The sequence below is a fragment of the Dunckerocampus dactyliophorus genome, chromosome 15 (assembly GCF_027744805.1).
Source record: "Dunckerocampus dactyliophorus isolate RoL2022-P2 chromosome 15, RoL_Ddac_1.1, whole genome shotgun sequence".
NCBI lineage: Eukaryota > Metazoa > Chordata > Actinopteri > Syngnathiformes > Syngnathidae > Dunckerocampus > Dunckerocampus dactyliophorus.
This window is the reverse complement of record NC_072833.1, coordinates 9,718,748-9,737,209: the sequence shown is the minus strand read 5'-3', so window position 1 is coordinate 9,737,209 and position 18,462 is coordinate 9,718,748. Positions and strand designations below refer to the sequence as shown.

Genomic DNA, 18,462 nt, shown 5'->3' with positions numbered 1-18,462 from the left:
GCACTCGTACTTCGTAAAAGTACGTTTGAGCGTGCATGTGTTCCTAATAAGTTGGCCACTGAGTGCGGATGCTGGATGATCAGAGCTCAAACATCACGATGCAATATTGATGAACCTCAAATTGAATTACATTTACTTTAAAATGTTGATTATAAAACATTTCATGGGCACAAACCTGCTGGTTAGAGGACTGCCAAAAAACACAATAATGCAACACGGGAATGTATGTGGGTGGCACTGGACTGGACTTTGTGTCACCAGGGGAGGAGGAGGGTGTTGCTTGTTCTGTTCAAATGTTTGGGAGATCCGGGAGCAGGCGGCTGCAGCTGGTGTGCATCCTGTTCGTGCATTAATCCTGTAGAAATAGAACCTGTAGAAAAACCCTCCACAGCATCACAACACAGCAGACACAATCTTGTCTAGTCATTAAAAACACTTTAGAATATATCATTTTATGTTCAACTTTTGTCTTTAAATTGTTTTTACAGTGTTTTCGTTATCATCCAAATCCAAAACTATACATTTATATATCACGTATACAGGGTGTCCCAAAAAAAACTTGACATCAATTGACAATTCTTGTCAAAATCACCTCAGATTTTCACAGAACGTATAGAAACAGATTTGATATTTAATGTTTTATTTTTCTTCTGTTTTCAGGTTGAGCCATGCCGTTCGCTCCTAAAGAGAAGTCATTTTGGAGTCACCCAAGACTGTGCAGCTGTGTCACAGGCGGTGCACATATTGAACACTTACCAAATCGGTCTCATAATGAACTAATGATGTTCAACACCTAAACTGTTCATTTTCACTGAGATAGAATTAGTAGTTTTCAAGATAACTGCTTTGGGACACCCTGTGTATATATACACATTTATTTTAACAGCTGAAATAATTCCACGTATGCTGAACGTAATGCTCAGGAAAACAAGTAGTAGATCTACATATTGTAGTTCTATGTCACCTTCCTCCACTTCAAAGCCCCCCGCCCCAAATCCCTCCAAACTTAAAACCAATGGTCACACACACACACACACACACACACTCCGGAACACTGACCAGATAGACACTTTATTTATCTCCAAGAGAAATTCACGAACTAAGAGCAAGACCAAGAGACATCCTGACGAGGTAGGAATAAACGACTTCTCCTATTGATGAATAAACATTTTCTTCCACAAAATCCAGTCAAGCTTATTAGAATGATCACATTACATACTTGACTGATGTTGTAAGACATCAATAATGTCCTGATCTGGCTTCTGTTCAGGATGAAGTTCTACCTGCTTTATTTGGGGATGGCTGTGGTCTTCTCCTTGGCCGTGCCCGTGACGGCCTTCTCCCGTGGTGCCGGTCCTGCTTCCTGTAAGAGGATGAACCCTGGCCACATCCGGGCCCAACCCCAAGACCCTCAGCAGAGCCACGTCACCATTCGCACTTCGGTCCGCTCATACCTGCCTGGACAGCTCATCACAGGTACACCAACTGTTGGACGATTATGATGATAATTTTAACAATGATGACGACGATACGGACGACAAGGATGACGCAACAAAAACACAGTCTTAAATTAGCACGTCCTCCTTCAGTGACCGTCCGAAGCTCTCGAGACTTCATGGGTTTCCTGCTCCAGGCCCGCGGTGGTCAAGATTCCAGAGCCTTGGGAGGAGAGGGAGGCGGGGCGGGGTCACCTGAAAAAGGTCCAGTACTGGTTGGAGGCTCCTGGACCCTAACTCCACCCGGGACCCACACACTGCACTGCCTCTCAGAAGGCGACACGCTCACCCACTCTGACAAACAGCTGAAGAGGAACCTGTCGTTTGTATGGAGGGCTCCTGATGCACCAGTGGGAGACGTTCGCTTCTAGTGAGTTGGCAGCCATTAGAATGTTCCTGTCCGACCTTTACTGAGGACTTTGCACCTCTTTGTCCTTCTAGTATCACAGTGGTTCAGTCCTACTTTGTGTACTGGGCGGGGATTAAGTCTCCAGTGGTGCGTGATGGGAGTCTTTGGACTGGGAGAAACACAACAGGAGATGAGACAAGAAGGCTTCATGAAGACAAGCTTACGATGATGTCAGGTACAAACATATAAAGTTGGTCCATACAAGTTGTCATACCTAATACACTCTTTTGTCTCATCAAGACAATCAGATCACCAGGCCTTCCCTCAGACCTCCAAAAGGAACACTGAGCTCCACATCCAAAGAAGTCTGGAGCAGTACTGGGACTCGAGGAGCTCTCACTGGGGACGACTCGGACCATGGGAATAATTCCATACTTGGAAATTCTTCAAGAAGTCTTTCAGGAGACAACCATGCAACATTTGGGTCCATGCCGGAAAAAGAGTCAGGCAGCGGCAGAGGAAGCCCAGTTACTTTCAAGGACCCCAGTTTCTCTCTTTACTTATTGGACCACCTTCCTTTCAGGACCTCCTTCCCACCAGCTGAAGATGTAAAAACCTTTTCCACTTCAACTCCTCCTTTCCTGCTCGACTCACTCAATCTTTGGAAGGATGGGAAAGTATCTACTGACATCGAAACAAGGACTTCAACGGTGAATCCACAAAAGCCTTCACAACATCTCGCTTTCCACATCAGTCCCTCAGTGCCAACATCCCGTTTGTTTACATTTGAGACCCAAAGCAGTTCATCTTCACCAGTAAAGGGAGGTCTATCCACATATGACCTAAGGGGTCGGGGAGGGTCCCAAATGTTAAGAACAATGCTCCTGTCAAATACTAGCATACATACGACATCTCCAACCCAACCACTTTCCCACTCTAGATCAGTTTTACCAAACCATGTTCAGTCTCTTCTCATGTCACGTTCAAACTCCACAGACACCCCAAGGCCACCAAGTCCTCAAACGCTGCTTCAAATGTTTTTGCCTCAGCGTCAGGAACAAGTTAGCCTGAGCCCAAAATATCCTGTCATGTCTGAAAAATCAGCTGACCCCCAAGCAAGGCCCCGATCCCTCCAAACTGAGGAATCCTATGCTCGAATGTTGAATGCTTTGCTCTTCACAACAAAGGCTGACGTGCACAAAGATGCCAGCATTTCTCCGTCCACAACCCTAAAAACCACCAGTCCAATCTATTCATCTGTTTCTTCTCTTCATTCTTCTTCCCTTCAGTCTTCACTTGGCCTCACCACTCCTCTTCATCTCTCTCAGGACTCAAGCAAACGTCTATCTTTCACACGTTCCTCCAGCCAACAAAAAACATCTCCTGGTTTTTCCGCGCTCCAAAAGCCTTCACCTATCTCCACACCTCCTGAATCGGTCTCTGTCCATGTGTCCTCCACTTTCCCGGTGGTGTCTCCCTCATTGTCTTCCACATTTCCCTCTAGTTCCTCCAACTCTCCATCATCAGCCACTTCGGATTCTCATTTTCCATTGAATTCCATCCCTGGCATCACTGGTTCAGCCTCATCTTCTACTCAAACCCTCTCCTCCTTGTCCTCATCCTCTGCCAAATCATCACTTCCTTCATCTCCTCACCCTTCTTTTTCTGTTTTCAGCTCAGTGGGATTTTTGTCTTTCATTTCGCCAACCTCCCTGCATCCGGGACCTTCTCCCGCTCCACGTCGCTCCCACTACAACCGTGTCACGGTACCTCTGTCCCTTTCGCCCTCCCCAAGACAGATGCTGCTCATTCAGACGCACGTTGCATCCACTCATCCTGAACTCATCCACAATCCATCAACACCTGACGCAGTTGCCGAGTCAGAGCGTAAACCCAAAACAAAGTTCAAACTAAACATTAGGGATGAATTCAAACCAAAGCCACCAATGAGAGATGCTAAGCTTCCCTCCAATCCCTCAGAGACTCCAGGCAAGGACGGCAAGTATCCAGAAGTCGTGTCCAGGCATAGCTCTTGGGAGCTTGGAATGCTGCTAGGCTGTTCGGCTGGCCTGGGCATGGTTCTGGTGGTAGGCGTGCGCTATGTTTACCGTCAAGCCTGTGGGAAACGCACCGAGGTGACGCTGAATGACCGGGACAGAGATTACAGGAGAGGTGATCAAGGGATGATCCATGTTCAGGAGTGTGGGGATTTGGTCAGGGTCCGCAGAATCCGAGAGAACAGCTTGGTGCTTCTTGCTGAGTACGACATATTGGCATCATCTGGTGACTGAAAGACCGCCACGCTTCCAAAGATAGTCACATGTCACCTAGCAACACTGACACTGCTGAGCAGTTAGTATAGCATTACATTTCCCTTCCTCTGAGGTGAATTGTCATTAGCGTTGGACATTGTTTGAATTTCAACGATTCCGGTTCCGATTCCGGCTCTTCCGGGTCATAAAAGTTTACATGGTTTAAATGAGGGCGCTAACCAGAGTTCTTTTTGGATGAAATGTCTGAACTTCTCAAATGTAATGATATGAAATTTTTATCAAGTTTACTATGAATTTCTTACAGGGCCATTTTCAACCAGTATGTAAATATCAAACCATTCAACTTGAATATAAATGTTATGTAGTTTTTTTTTTTTTTTTACAGGAGTACACTTTCACAAACAATGTTGAGTTTTGAAAAGTAGTATACTTTGCTGCCTCAATGTTGGTGTGAGATATTTTTTTATTTGTTATATTTTTGTTGAAACAAGTAAACAGAATAGAACTCTTATTTTGAAGGCCGGAAGGTTGCTGTGTGAGTTGAGAATTTCCCTTGACTGTTGCTAACAGAGACGGACTCTGCCAATAACAAACTTACCTAGCCGTAGCTCTTGTCCTTTATTTACACTGAACTTCCATATCAGCTAGCATCCTGAGACCCTCTGTTAAATTGGCATGAGACATTCTGATTGCTTGGGGAAGTCCGACAGCGCATCAAAGACGAGGTACTCTGTTATTTCCACATCATGAATGTGTGAACATTAAATCATGTTGATCATGCACCCTCCTTTGCATGATATCACTGTGTTGCAAATGTTACACTGAGCCAACCACTCTTTTTTTATGAAGTTAAGCCAAACTGATTAGCCGCTTCTTCTTCTTCGCTGGTGTTCACCAGCCGAGTTCTTCTTTGTTGGTGTTCGCGGCTATTTCTTTCGGTCGACGAAGTGGGCATGGGAACTAGGAATCGAAATAAAAACTTTTTCACGATCCTGGGAGAATCGGAATGTTAGTCCCGGTGTAACAGGCCATGGTATACCCGCAGCCCAGAGTATTTCTGGGGTTAATCTGGCCTGCTACACCGGTACCCATCGATGCCCAAGCCCAATTGTCATATGGATGTGTTTACCAATAAAGTATATCTTGTTCATATTTCTTAAGTGGAGCTTGTACATTCCAAAAAATGAGTCACCTCATGTAAAAGCCTGTAAGAGAACAGTCTTTAAACTTTTAACATTTATTTCTTCTTATGAAAGTACATCATAGATCATTTTGTCTGTAAACTCTAAGAATGAAAAGACACTAAAAATATAAACTCTTTGGCTTGGGTGGGAAAACATGGTTTCTTACATAGCTGACACATGACAGCCTTCATCAGGAAGAGGAAGATGAGAAGAAGGAAGCATCACAAATAAAATGATCACCCATTATATTGAATGTAACATATTCTAGCAGTATCAAGGCTATAAATGTAACAGCGGATGTAGAAAAAGTAGAAAAGAGCCATAGAAAATAAAAATAAGAAATAGAAGAATGGTCCCAATAACTTATTTTACAAAAATAAAACATGTACCTTTGCTTTTTTTCAGTATAGAAGAATAAATGCTTTTTTTGCCATTGCAGAAGCTGGCTGAGGTTGCTGTTGATTGGCTGTTGTAAGGCACGTGAACGGCTGATCTTCATCAGACGGGTTGCAGGCTCGGCGTCTTCATCAGCTAGAACACACAAGCAAACATAGATGTGCGTATGATGGGTGAGCGAGGCCATGACACAAAATAACGCACTCATTATTCATTTAGGATCACAGCTGACTGCAGTTGAAAAATACATTCTTTTCGTGTCACTTCCAAATCATTTCCCTTCTTCGGACTTCCTGCCTTGCTCACCCTGTGTTCAAATGCGGCCCTATAGCAACAACACACAAGACTGCAGGAGGGAAAGGTCCAGCAGGTTACGCCAAGAACTAACAGGAAGTGGCGCACTCACCTTCTGGCGGCCGGTCATCCATCTGCGGATGGTCGGCACCAGCACGGACCCCAGCAGGATCTGAGCCGGGTGGTAGATGAGCAGGGGAACCGAGATGAGCGACAAGTGCTCGTAGCCCACAAATACGATCTTCAACATGGGGATACCTACACGGCACCGGTGTATAGGTGTCAATTAAACATGACATCACACCAGTGGACAGAGCATGTGTGTGTGTGTGTGTGTGTGCATGTACACACATACCCAGTGTGAGCGACTTGTGTGTGGAGCAGAACACAATCGCGACTGTGTCAGCGGGACTGAAACCTGAGCCCGTCCTGTGGACAACACAAGCAGGCGCCCAGCCTGGTGTTATCACTGTTATTACTTCCTGAGCTGTGTCTCAATTGCATACTTACACTTAGACTTTTGAGTGCGTAAGTGCGTTCACACTGGGAAGTACGCCAAAATGCAGTGCACTGTCAGTGCCCGAATGTTGCACTGAAAACGCTCAAAATGGTGAGTGTGTAGTGATGGACACTTACCACCCTCAACCTTGGCTATGTAGTGGAAGGGGAGGGACTTCCAAACAAAAAGCGATAATGTAACTGCCTCCTCATTTGAAGCAGCAGGAAGACGCAAGCCAGAGAAAGTTATCACCAATTCATTTTTAATTATTGTACAATGTAGATGTGGGGAAAAAAGCTGGCAAATATATTGTGGGGTGACCCAAATGCTCTGTCAAGTGGTTGTTTGAAGAATAGAGTAAATATTGCAGTCGACATTTCCAGTAAGTGTACGACGACAGTAATGGATTTGGGACAGCACTACACTGTCAAAATTCATGCACTTAGGAACTAAGTACCCAGTGTACACAGTATAGTTAGTGAAGTGTACTGATAGAAGTATTCCATGTGAGACACAGCACTGGTCTTGGTGAGAGAGGACATGAGAGCACTCACCTGCTGGAGTATCCAAAAGTGAGCAGCATGAAAGTGAGCTGTATGGAGAAAACTACAAAGACAGAGATGTTCTACTTTAACACAAACTGAGTGAACTGCAGAAGCTAAATAAGTGAACCTGCACTGGACTGTTGATAGTCCGGAGAGGGTGTGCTACAAATTAAAAGGTGTGGACTCACTGATGAGGGCGACCATCAGCAGGCTGGTGGGGTCCAGCTCCATGTCGGGGTTACTGAAGGTGTCGCAGAAAGTGCTGTAGATGATCATGAGGAGAACGGCACTGCTGACAGCGCCGAAGGGGGGCTTCCTCCGCTCCAGACACTCCCTGAGGAAACGGCGGCACACCTGAGGGGGGCACACTGTGAGAGACACCGCCGGGCAAGAAAAGCATCTGACGTCTGCTGACGAGTGAGTACCTGACCCATGATGAGCGGCACCACCACCGTCATGAAGAGCTGAGAGAAGATGGAGGAGAAGGGAACAGAGGAGGAGGAGCCCAGCTGGAGGAGGAGGAGGAGAAGGCGTCAGCACACAAACATTTGATTGACACGATGGAGTCAACCGTCAAGAGACACTTACAAAGAGCAGCAGCAGCGCTGGCGTTACCACGATGCCCTACACAGCACAAAGACCTGGTTAGACACCATCTTGGTACGGCTGAATCATGTGCGCCACTAGAACCTTACCAGGAAGCTTCCAAATGCAGAGTTGAAAATTGCAGCAGCCTGGCAACACACAGTCAATCGGTCACCATGGCAACACTACGTCTCCTCACCGAGCACCTTACCTCGTTACCGCCAACAGCTTTGGTGAGAATGACGGCCGAGGAGACCGGAGGCGGCATGCAGCTCACCGTCTGTAACCTAGGCAACAACACCATGAGAGAAATAATGCATGTTGCCTTTATGACAACTGGGAAATTCCAGTTTTAACTTCACACAGGCCTCCTTTAATAGCAATGAATGAGACTTTGGTGAGGAACTTCAGGTAAAGTCAACAGTACTTGAATAAAGGATCTATTCACACACACACACACACACACACACCTACCCTCTGAGCAGCCATTGGTCGATAGCAGTCAGCGCGAGCACTCTGACCAGCAACCACACCGCCAGGGGGAAGAAGATGAGCGTGAACGATTGAACGAACAGGTGAAGGCGCACGTGAAGCAAAGCACTGGTCAGCTCCTGCATGCATGCGCACGCAAAAACACACACACTCCCCATAAATAAAACCCCTGTATATCAACATAATCATCATCTTCAACAGGGGGTGTATACCTCCGTCTTCAGCGAGAGGCCGCTGTTGAAGAAGATTAGCGAGACTGCAACATATGAGATGGTGATCTCTGGCCTCAGCGGTCCTGACACACACACAAAGAAACGCCTAGTGAGTATGGTAACAATGGAAACATTCATCAATAAGCCCCTATCATGTAATATTACATATTGAATAATGTTGTGTTGTTTGATGCCAGTATTCCCAAGCAGCATCTCAAGGCAACATGAAACGGTAGCAGTTATCTTGTACACGCATCACACGTCAGTTATTATCATCCCATTTGATACACATGTTTGTCTGGTCAAATTACAATTGTGATAAGTAGCTTTACTAGTTTAGTGGTCCAAATGGAGCTTCCGGTTTAAGCGCCAAAGACGTTTCAATGAAAGAGGTGTGTTGACATTAGAATGCAACGTGTCACTACTGACGCGCACACCGAACGCACACTTGGCGAGTGGCGAAACCTCCGTCAGAAAACTTTTACTTTACACATTACCCTAAAATGTGTATAATTTATTCTTATATCGGATTAATCTATCATATTCAAACTCTCCTTCGACATATCGTATCATGCACAATACTTTAAATATATCCAAACATGACAAGTCTCATTCGAAGTGCCGGAAAAGAAACACAAGCGACATAAAAAAAACACATGCCGATGACTTTAGTGAGTGTTCATTGATTGTTCGGTGGTGTTAAACATCTGATAGGGAACTGAATTGTAATCCCAGTCTATAAACGAAAACAGGGTCAAATCCTGCCCAAGTCTGGCAGACGTTATCACGTCTGCTAGCTAACACGACACAGCATCACACTGCATCGTGTTGGTTCTTTAACGTATATTTTACACGCGAATACTGTCAATAAACAGCACTGTTGCAAAAAAAACCGATTTTCATTCTAATCTCACCGCCTTTGACACCGAAGCTGGGCTGCAGTTTAGCCGACAATATGACCACCACGATCCCAATGATGAACCATTCCTTCCGTATGGTGGCCAGCAGACCCATATTTCAGCACCGGCCTCCCCAGAATCACCCGGCCGGGGCCTGACACGCTGATCGGCCAGTGGATCCTCTTTCTTCCTGAGCTCCTATATCCACAGAAAGTCCTGTTTGAAGAGCTCCACAAGCGGAGCTTCTTCCGGACACAAGGAGCTCGGTTAGATCGTAAAGACTGCAGTAAACGCGCAGCACGATTTTGAATTACCGTACCGTATATAATAAATATAATACTGAGACGCTTACACTTTGAAGAGACATTTTGACTATGGAAACGATCATGTTTGCGTTCATGTAACTATTAAAATCTTAGTTTTCAGTCTGCAATTTACAACTTGCAATACAAAACAACAAAGATCTTTTGAAATATGTATATATATATATTTATATTTCAGTGGTTTCAGTGATGTTATGAGAGTGCGTCAATGAATCCATACTTTGAATAAGCATGCCGAGTAAATGTGGTGACAGCATCATCATCGCAACGTCGTCTTATTTCCACTTTCCAGTGCAGAGGTCGTCACGGCGAGGGACGTGTCCAACTCCACATCAGCGCTGTACTTCCTGATGATGCAGCAAGTGTGCACGCTGCCTAGCGACACCTTTCGGAGTCGACATTTGTCATGTGACCTGTTGAGTGTCCGGGAGTCAAAGAGCAAACCCAGGTCTTGTGCACCTGAGTCTTCGCATTACAAGCAGCACAGGAAAGGCCAAATGCTCCAAACACAGAAATGATCCAAAACCAAAAAAACACACAAACATCACAAAACATGCTGCAAAATTCAGCAAAAATAAAAATGCGGCAATCACATAAACACTGTCGCAGGGGCACCCAATCACAGGCGAGGCTGAACTGGGCCGTGGAAAACTTTCAGAAGCAATGACAAAAAAACCAAAACGTTTAAAAAAGGTTTTATAAATAATTACATCGAATGACATGTAAATGCATATCAATTTGGAAACAAGGGCTATTATTTTATTGGAAAATATTATGCTATATACTACAATATACTACCCAGCGGTCCTTGAAAGCACCACAGTTGTGTGCCCCGAGGCAAAGTGAGTTATAACGTTGTGTGATGCTTTCACAAATAGACTTATATTTTTCCCAAATGCTGATGCTGTGTGGATGCACAAAGGTGAGCTTTGATGGCGTTATTATGTGTATGTGAGTGTCAGTGTTCATATTTTGTTCTGTGTCAAGTTAATTCATGCTAGCACACTGCCGGTCACCCATATCAAACAACAATCTGATCATCTCCTCTCAGCAAAACAAACTCCAGCTTCGTACCAATCGTGAGTCTGTATTCATTTTGTGCTTTTAATTTGATGATTCTGGAAGCCACTTTTGTTAGTTCAGTGCAGCCAGACAAAATTTAACATGCAGCGTTTTTATTGTTAAGGCCAGAAGTGTGTTGTTGGTAGTCCTTCCTTTACTTTAAGCTTTCACAACTTGTAGTCATTTTACCAAGACCATCCATCCATTCATCCAACCATCTTCTTCTGCTCTGAGGTTGAGTCGCGGGGGCAGCAGCCTAAGCAGGGAAGCCCAGACTTCCCTCTCCCCAGCTACTTCATCCAGCTCCTCACAGTGGATCCCAAGGCGTTCCCAGGCTAGTTGAAAGACATAGTCTCTCCAACGTGTGCTGGATCTTCCCCGAGGCCTCGTACCAGTTGGACGTGCACTGAACACCTCCCCTGGGATGCAAACGGGGGGCACCCCAACCAGATGCCCAAGCCACCTCATCTGGCTCCTCTCAATGCGAAGGAGAAGCGGTTCTTTTCCAATCTTCTCCCAAATGACAGTGCTTCTCATCTTATTTGTAAGGGAGAGCGCAGCCACCCTACGGAAAAAATTCATTTCGGCTGCTTCACCTGCGATCTTGTCCTTTCGGTCACTCCCCAAAGCTCATGACCATAGGTGAGGATAGGAACGTAGATCGACCGGTAAATTGAGAGCTTTGCCTTTCGGCTCAGCTCCCTCCTCACCACATCACTGCAGACGCTGCACCAATCCACCTGTCGATCTTGCATCCCATCCTTCCCTCACTTGTGAGCAAGACCCAGAGGTACCTAAACTCCTCTACTTGGACAGGATCTCATCCCCGACCCGGAGATGGCACTCCACCCTTTTCCGAGCAAGAACCATGGACTCGGGACTTGGAGGTGCTGATTCTCATCCCAGCCGCTTCACACTCAGTTGCGAACCACTCCAGTGAGAGTTGAAGCTCATGGCTCAATGTAGCCAGCAGGACCACATCATCTGCAAAAAGCAGAGACCCAATCCTGCAGCCACCAAACTGGAACCCTTCAACGCCCTGGCTGCGCCTTGAAACTCTGTCCATAAAAGTAATGAACAGAATCGATGACAAAGGGCAGCCCTGGCGGAGTCCAACCCTCATTTGAAACAGGTCCAACTTATTGCCAGCAATGCGAACCAAACTCTGACACCGGTCATACAGGGAACGAACCGCCTGAATTAGATGGTCCGGTAACCGATATTCCCGGAGTACTCCCCACAGAATTCCTTGAGGAACACGGTCGAATGTCTTACCAAGAACCTCAGTGATATTGTGCTTATCTATGTTTAGACACAACACATAATGAATAAACAGCATTGCATTACCCTCCCGCATGGCCTCACCCATTTGGCCTCAAAGTTGCTCTGGAGGTCAGACTGATGGCCCATCACCACACCTCCCAGAGAACACAAGGTGGAGGCGGCCGTTGCTCGAGTCTAATCATGCAGTGGGAGGGAGACAATTATACAAACCATTTAAAAAATACAAAAACATCACAAAATTGAACAAAATATATTGTACTCACCCGAGATGCTGATTATTTATAAACAAAATCCATCCTCCTTTCCAGATCGCAACAGACTTTTTGTCGAACAGTGCTCTCATCAACCAATAAGAGGACAGAAAATTACCAGAAGTTAATGTGGGCCAGGTAGCCCCCTTTGTGAGGCGAATATGAAATCTAAAAGAAACAGCCCCATTACTCATAGAGTTTAAGTGACATTGGGCAGCACTACTGATTCTGACGGCCCTAGGCAGATTACATTGACATGACAACACATAGAAGCTGAAATATGATTAGCCCAAAGAATCTAACATACACATACACATATTGGAGGCAGTGCAGCCAAGAGACACGCTACGAAATAAAGACAGACTCTAAATTCATACAATTTCATGAAACAAATACTAGAATGTAAATTGTAGTTGTAGTGCCTCTGTAGGTTAGTGTATTTGATAGTGTTTAGGCCCACCACTGCTACATACAGTACATCATCCACATCATGCCACAAGTCGTCATGGTGGACATGACCTTCAGGTGCACACAGAAACGCAGCATGTGAGACCACAACTGGGCAACATGTACCAAGGCAAACTGATTTCCCAGAGAGTGACAGACAGAGAGAGAGAGAAATAGAGACAGATAACGCTGTTTTATAAACGTTTGGTAGTGTGTTTACTATTCATTAAAAAAAATTGAACTAGTAAAAGAAAATGGTGGTAATTGACTAAATACTTCAATTTGTTGAGACATAATCCACAGTTATAGGTTTGACTTGATGTGTGCGGCATGTAGGTACATGGCTGGGGGTCAAATGTCTGAAGGAGTAAAGGACTGAGAAAAGTTTGCGGACCATTGTTTTCTATTTGCACTTACGATCTGTCGCCCCCTTCTGGTCAACAACAAATAACAAGAGTTTGAAAATGTTCTTTAATATTTCATCGAACTCTAAAGAACATTTGACATGTACTACACAACTCTAATAACTTTTTATCATATGCATGTCAATGTGTATTCGGGCTATGTGTGTGTGTTTGTGTTTCATCCAAGTCTTCTCTCAACAAGTGAGGAACATTCATTTTCCATGGAACAAAAACAGCATTCAACGTGCCTTGAGGCATTCTGAATAAAACATTCAATGTGCGTAAACAAGCGTGTATCGCACCATCAGTAAAAAGACCCCCAGGAGGTCAGGTAGTGGCTCTGTAGCGGAGATAAAACCACGGGGGGCTGCGGGAATGGGGAGGTTATGCCAAGAAAGGAAGTAATGGTGGCGGTGCTGTGTGTAGAGGAGGTTTTACTGGATGACAGACGAGTCATGAAGGACGCATCTGGAGGGGCAATGAATTCATAAATCCTGACAGCCAAAATACACATGATTAATGTGGAATGTGTGTGTTTTACCGAGGTTCCACAGTGCGTTCCATGCAGCTAGCTCTTTAGCATCATCAAGCAGTACACATAACTTGTCTGGTATGAAGGTGTTTTTTGTCAGCGGCATCACCACCTGGGCACACACACACACAGACATTTCATGGAAGGGATGGAGGCTGATAGGACGAAGGCTCATAGGAAGGAATCACTATTTGAATGTTGGAGGTGATCTGCCAAGTCCACCTGATCCTATTTCCAGCATGATGTCATCACCTTGTAGACCAGCAGCAGACTCCCATCCTGACCCAGAGTAGAGAAGAGCTGGTAATCGGGAGGGGGCCAGAAGTGCATGCAGCAATACAGGTCCAGCAGGCTAACGGCTGACCTGATCTGACACAGCTGCAGCAGCTGCAGGCTGGTGCGGGTGAGCTGCGTGCCGGGAAAGAGCGGCAACATGTTCCCGTCAGCATCTGTTGAACACACACAGGACGAGGCACAACAAGTAAGGTAGCAAACATGGGCCCACTGACTCAAGTGGCAGAAGTAGACTTAACACTTACCTGGTTCTGCAAAGGACTGGGGACTCTGATTGGGATGGGGGGGAAGTTTCTTGCCCTTCAGAGGGGAGCTGTCATTAATACATCCTTGGCGCGGGATAACTGCCCCCTTAGCTCCTCCTCCTCCCGTCTTACTTCCCAGGTTGCCCTTGCCACCATTCCTCTTTCCACCCTTGTCACTGGGCTTGGCCAGCGTCACTTCCTGTGTGGTGTTTGGCACGAGTTTACGTACCTGCAGAGGATTCCACACTTTGAGCAATTCCACAATCACCTTCTTCTTGCTTGCTTCTCGTGATGGAAGCGTTCACTTACATGGGCAACTCTAGCATACTGTCTATCCATGTCGTCGCGGCGTTTGTACCGCTTGGCCCAGTTCACCCAGTGGGTGTGTCCCCACAGCTGTGCTCCTGTGGTGAGTCACCGTCACAGGATCAACGAGCGTTCCTAATGTAGTGACGATGACACCACCTTACCACTGACAAACTTCTTGCGGGCCACCGCCGCCGCTTTGTGGGTCTCATACTCCACGAATGCAAAACCTCCATTTTTGCTGTTGTCTGTAGGGTACACGCTGACGTCCAGCACACCGTCTGTCACCTGGGGGGGTCAAGGTGAGGTGGGCCTTAAGAGGAAGACGAAGGCCATACAAGCGGAAACGAAGACGTACCTTGAGGAGCTCGTCCAAGATCTCGTCCTTGCTCTTGTCTTTGGGAATACAGCCGATGAAGAGGCGGCAGTTATTCAGACAGACGCATACGCCAATGAACTTCCCCGGACGCACTTCATGGTTGTTCAACATCTGGATCGCTTTGAGTGCTTCCTCTCTGGAACACACTCATGGCCGTCGTCATCATTACCGTATCACCACACTACGCTCAGCATGCAACATTACCTTTGGGTGTACATAACAAAGGCGTAGCCACGGTTCTCTCCATTGAAGTCCATCATCAGCCTCAGCTCATAGATGGTTCCGGCTGTCTCAAACAAAGGAACCAGCTCGTCTTCATACACGTCTCTAGGAATGCTGCCCACAAACACCTCACAGTCCCGCGGTGCTGGGCCCTCCCAGTCTGTGCATAAAAATAAATGATTGGTTGTTAATACCAATTAGAAACAAATATGACACATTTGTTTTTTATTTAAGGGTAAGGCATTCATTTTAAAGATAGACTGGCCTGGTAAGAAAATATATTTTAATTGTAACTGTACATAAAATGTATATAAATGGTCAAAAACATTAAATCACAAAATTTGACAATGTAAGGGAGACACGCCCACCTGGCGGAGGCCCGCCATACTTCCTCTGTCCATTCTCCTGCACGATGTCATATCCTGTCTTGTTCATAAGTGCTAGCAAGGCTGTATGTCTCGACAGCAACCTCATGGAATCCTCGTCATCGTCCAGCAGCATGATGACGTTCTCTGAGGATGCCGCCATTTCTGCGGGTGACTCGTGGTCGCTGCCTAAACATCATCCCAAAATTACTGTATTATTATTGTTATATTTTCATTTTACCATGGCAGCTGTGCTCACTTACAAAAACACAATTAATACCAAACGTCTTGTCATAGCCAGACAAACCTAAATTATTTCCATTGTTAATGTTTCTTTTGTGGACATTTCTCTTCCTGGAATAGTGGAGACAAACTCAATGACTCATCTATATATCCGATACATTTTAAATCGAAATCATACTATTTACGATTTTGCTCATCACAGAACACCAATGCTTGGGAATCACGCAACTAATATAACAGAAAGGTTGTAAACGTGCTAGCCGTTATGTGTATTCGTCTTAAGTTGCAAAAATATGAAACAACAAAAGTAGCAGGAGAAGCGGTTATTAAATCAGCTAACGTTAGCTTTCATGCTAACGGCTGTCTTTCGCTTCCTGGTTTGAACACGATAATTATTGAATGTACAATAACGCTTACCGCTTCTGTCTTCCGTCATTTAACACTCGGAGTATTTTATGAGTTTCTCACATAAATTTAAATATCAATCAGTGACAGTCTGTCTATAACTTCATAAACCCTCTCGAGGGCGGAAGAATGGAATGGCAAATTGTTAATGTCGGCCAATCAACTAGCCGAGACTTTGATTGACATGTGGTTGGGCCCCTGCCAGTCAATGAGCAGTTTGCTTGAGGCGGGGACAATGGGATTATGTAAAGTAATACAGTCACAAATAATACGAATACAAACATATTAATACAAGAGAATCCAATGGTTCAATAAATTCAAACATGTATGTCGTTCAGTTTAAGGAAAATATCTAAACCGTGACGTCATCGTTAAAGCTTGTGTAATTGTCATAACCCATTTTACAGAACTCAGGATCAGGAAGTGAATGTCTCTGCTTATTATTGGTCATATCTGTCTCATTTCAACAGCTTTGTCTCCTCGTCGATCAAACCTACAGCACACCACCCCAGAGAGTCCAATGGTCCAAATCCAACAGAAAGTGCCATGGAAAAGCTGTGTTCACAGTGTTGCCCGGCTTCTCCGCCCTCATGAAACACCAGCATATCAAAACACCAGCGGCGATGGCAAGGAGACGATGTTGTGACCATGGACTCACTTCTGGGAACGACAATACATGAGCTATGTGTGCTATGGAGGACAACATCTGCCATTTACAAGCAGGGGGTGACTTCCTGTGGACCAGGCCATTTCAGTCTGCTGCTTCCAGGCCTTCTAGCTGGCCATCCAAAGCGTGAACGGGATGATGATGGCTGGCAGGGTGGTGCCGGAGGAAACGCCCAAATATGCAAGGGAGAGGAGGCCCAGCAGTGCCGCCAGGGCCACGTTCCTCTGGTCTCGGATCAGCAACGTCAACCACTGGCAGAACTGTACAAAAAAGAGCAAGAGGTCACAGCTCTGTAGTATTGGACCATTACCTGTGACGGCCTCAAGAGGACGCCAGCGTTTTTGGGTCGGTTGGCTCACCTGCTCCGTTTGAAGGCTGCTTGCTGCACCGTAGCGGCACCACGTAACGAAGTGCTCGCAGTTGTTCCACAGCAGGCTGTAGGGGGCGCTGCCCAGCAGGCACTCCGCCCGCCGCGCCGCCTCTTCGCCAGGCAGCACGCGGCGGTTCACGGCGCGGTCCATGGTGTTGAGTAGAACGCGCGCGCCGTAGGCGAAGTCTTCCACGGAGTCCACGCGGACGCTCGCGCGCTTAGCGAGCACGCCGAGTAGCAGGCGCGTGTTGGTCACCTTGCGGCGGAGCAGACGCGCGTCCGACGTGACGGCGGGGAGGATGTCCGGGATGAGGTGCGCCACGCGGTTGTTGCCCAAGTAGATGCCGAAGTGCGTGAAGAGCGTGCGTGGGACCTCCAACAAGTCTCCACGCCTGAGGACTGCGGCATGAGGAGGAGGAGGCGGCGCGTGGCCGACGTAACGAGAACACGGAGAAGAAGACAAAAAGGAGAAGAAAAAGAAGAAGAACTTCTCCAGGAGGAAGATGAGCGTGTCCAACATGACGACCCGCACTCCTCCACTCCTAAAAGCACACTGGAGAACGGGGGTGGGGGGTTTTAGGGAGGCGTGACGTCGCAGCCGCAAGGAAGGATGAATAAAGTTTTTGGGGGGCTGAGCTGATCATTTCAGTCTGTTGGCTGGATGGCTTTTACACTGCGCTAGTGCATGTTATACATGTATATATACAGTAAATATGTGATATGTTTATACATATGTTATATATGTTTATAGTACAAGTATTTATTATGTGTCTATACATACTGTATGTGGTATATGTGTACAAATATGTTTGTACATACTGCATTATTGTTTATACAAGCTTGTTTGTTTATACACAGTATATACAGCAAATTTTCATCAGATGCTGGCTATTACAATCCACACATGCACTGACATAAAACGATAGATGTCTATAAATTAACTTGTATATATACACATAATTATTACACATAAGGAAAGTTTTGAACACATGGAAGAAAGGTGAAAAAAGGCATGCAAAACCAAAACACCAGCTGAAGTAAATCAGTAGTTACAAAGCTGTTTTCTCCATTTTATTTCACATTATTACACATAACTTTATGGACAGCTATGGTTTGATGTAGTTGGATGTGTGGGTTACAATAGTTGCTACAAACACCTGGTGAATTTTTCATGTCAATAACATCTTTAGAAATACACTTACAGCGAAAAATAGTGACGTGTTCAAAAACCTGCTTATTTTACTCGATTCCAAAAACACGCACATAATGTTCATTGTCGACTCTAAATTGTTAGTGGGTGTGAATGGTTGTTTCGATATATACTGTTCTGTGATTGGTTGGTGACCAGTCCAGGGTGTAACCAAAGTCAGCTGGGATAGACTCCAGCTCACACATGACCCTAAAAATGAAATATATATATATATATATATATATATATA

At 45.6% G+C, this 18,462-nt stretch overlaps 4 protein-coding genes and 1 long non-coding RNA gene across 7 annotated transcripts; 2 read left to right on the top strand and 3 right to left on the bottom strand.

Moving 5' to 3' along the window:
* Positions 1-1,022: 1,022 nt before the first annotated feature.
* LOC129168307 (mucin-2-like) lies at positions 1,023-5,482 on the top strand. The gene is made up of 5 exons (XM_054753426.1): positions 1,023-1,131; positions 1,271-1,476; positions 1,590-1,866; positions 1,938-2,080; positions 2,146-5,482. Exons 2-5 carry the CDS (start codon positions 1,272-1,274, stop codon positions 4,134-4,136), a joined length of 2,616 nt encoding a protein of 871 aa, XP_054609401.1. The 5' UTR covers positions 1,023-1,131; position 1,271; the 3' UTR covers positions 4,137-5,482.
* Positions 5,327-9,491, bottom strand: slc10a7 (solute carrier family 10 member 7). Of its 2 annotated transcripts, XM_054753430.1 has the most exons (12): positions 9,240-9,491; positions 8,326-8,408; positions 8,096-8,232; positions 7,833-7,908; positions 7,732-7,770; positions 7,625-7,660; positions 7,462-7,545; positions 7,225-7,390; positions 7,046-7,097; positions 6,348-6,421; positions 6,105-6,250; positions 5,327-5,833 (listed from the first exon to the last, which is right to left on the bottom strand). In XM_054753430.1, exons 1-12 carry the CDS (start codon positions 9,337-9,339, stop codon positions 5,801-5,803), a joined length of 1,026 nt encoding a protein of 341 aa, XP_054609405.1. In that variant the 5' UTR covers positions 9,340-9,491; the 3' UTR covers positions 5,327-5,800. The 2 variants fall into 2 exon arrangements, 1 of the variants encoding a protein (XP_054609405.1); XR_008566240.1 differs by lacking the exons at positions 5,327-5,833; positions 6,105-6,250; positions 6,348-6,421; positions 7,046-7,097; positions 7,225-7,390 and having other exon boundaries at positions 7,472-7,545; positions 8,096-8,137.
* LOC129168311 (uncharacterized) lies at positions 7,562-10,325 on the top strand. Its single transcript, XR_008566241.1, has 3 exons — positions 7,562-8,196; positions 8,315-8,434; positions 9,840-10,325. It is a non-coding gene; the product is annotated as an uncharacterized LOC129168311 (long non-coding RNA).
* A 5-nt stretch (positions 10,326-10,330) lies between these two features.
* Positions 10,331-16,157, bottom strand: LOC129168308 (probable RNA-binding protein 46). Of its 2 annotated transcripts, XM_054753428.1 has the most exons (11): positions 15,999-16,157; positions 15,342-15,527; positions 14,956-15,133; positions 14,731-14,887; positions 14,537-14,660; positions 14,376-14,470; positions 14,067-14,295; positions 13,780-13,976; positions 13,537-13,639; positions 12,157-13,463; positions 10,331-12,067 (listed from the first exon to the last, which is right to left on the bottom strand). In XM_054753428.1, the coding sequence occupies exons 1-10, from the start codon at positions 16,015-16,017 to the stop codon at positions 13,300-13,302; spliced, it is 1,452 nt and encodes a 483-aa protein (XP_054609403.1). In that variant the 5' UTR covers positions 16,018-16,157; the 3' UTR covers positions 10,331-12,067; positions 12,157-13,299. The 2 variants fall into 2 exon arrangements, with proteins under 2 accessions (XP_054609403.1, XP_054609404.1); XM_054753429.1 differs by lacking the exons at positions 10,331-12,067; positions 12,157-13,463 and having other exon boundaries at positions 13,750-13,976.
* Positions 16,158-16,334: 177 nt separating this feature from the next.
* On the bottom strand, positions 16,335-18,346 carry LOC129168310 (lecithin retinol acyltransferase-like). The gene is made up of 2 exons (XM_054753431.1): positions 17,013-18,346; positions 16,335-16,913 (listed from the first exon to the last, which is right to left on the bottom strand). The coding sequence occupies exons 1-2, from the start codon at positions 17,541-17,543 to the stop codon at positions 16,761-16,763; spliced, it is 684 nt and encodes a 227-aa protein (XP_054609406.1). The 5' UTR covers positions 17,544-18,346; the 3' UTR covers positions 16,335-16,760.
* Between the last annotated feature and the right edge of the window lie 116 nt (positions 18,347-18,462).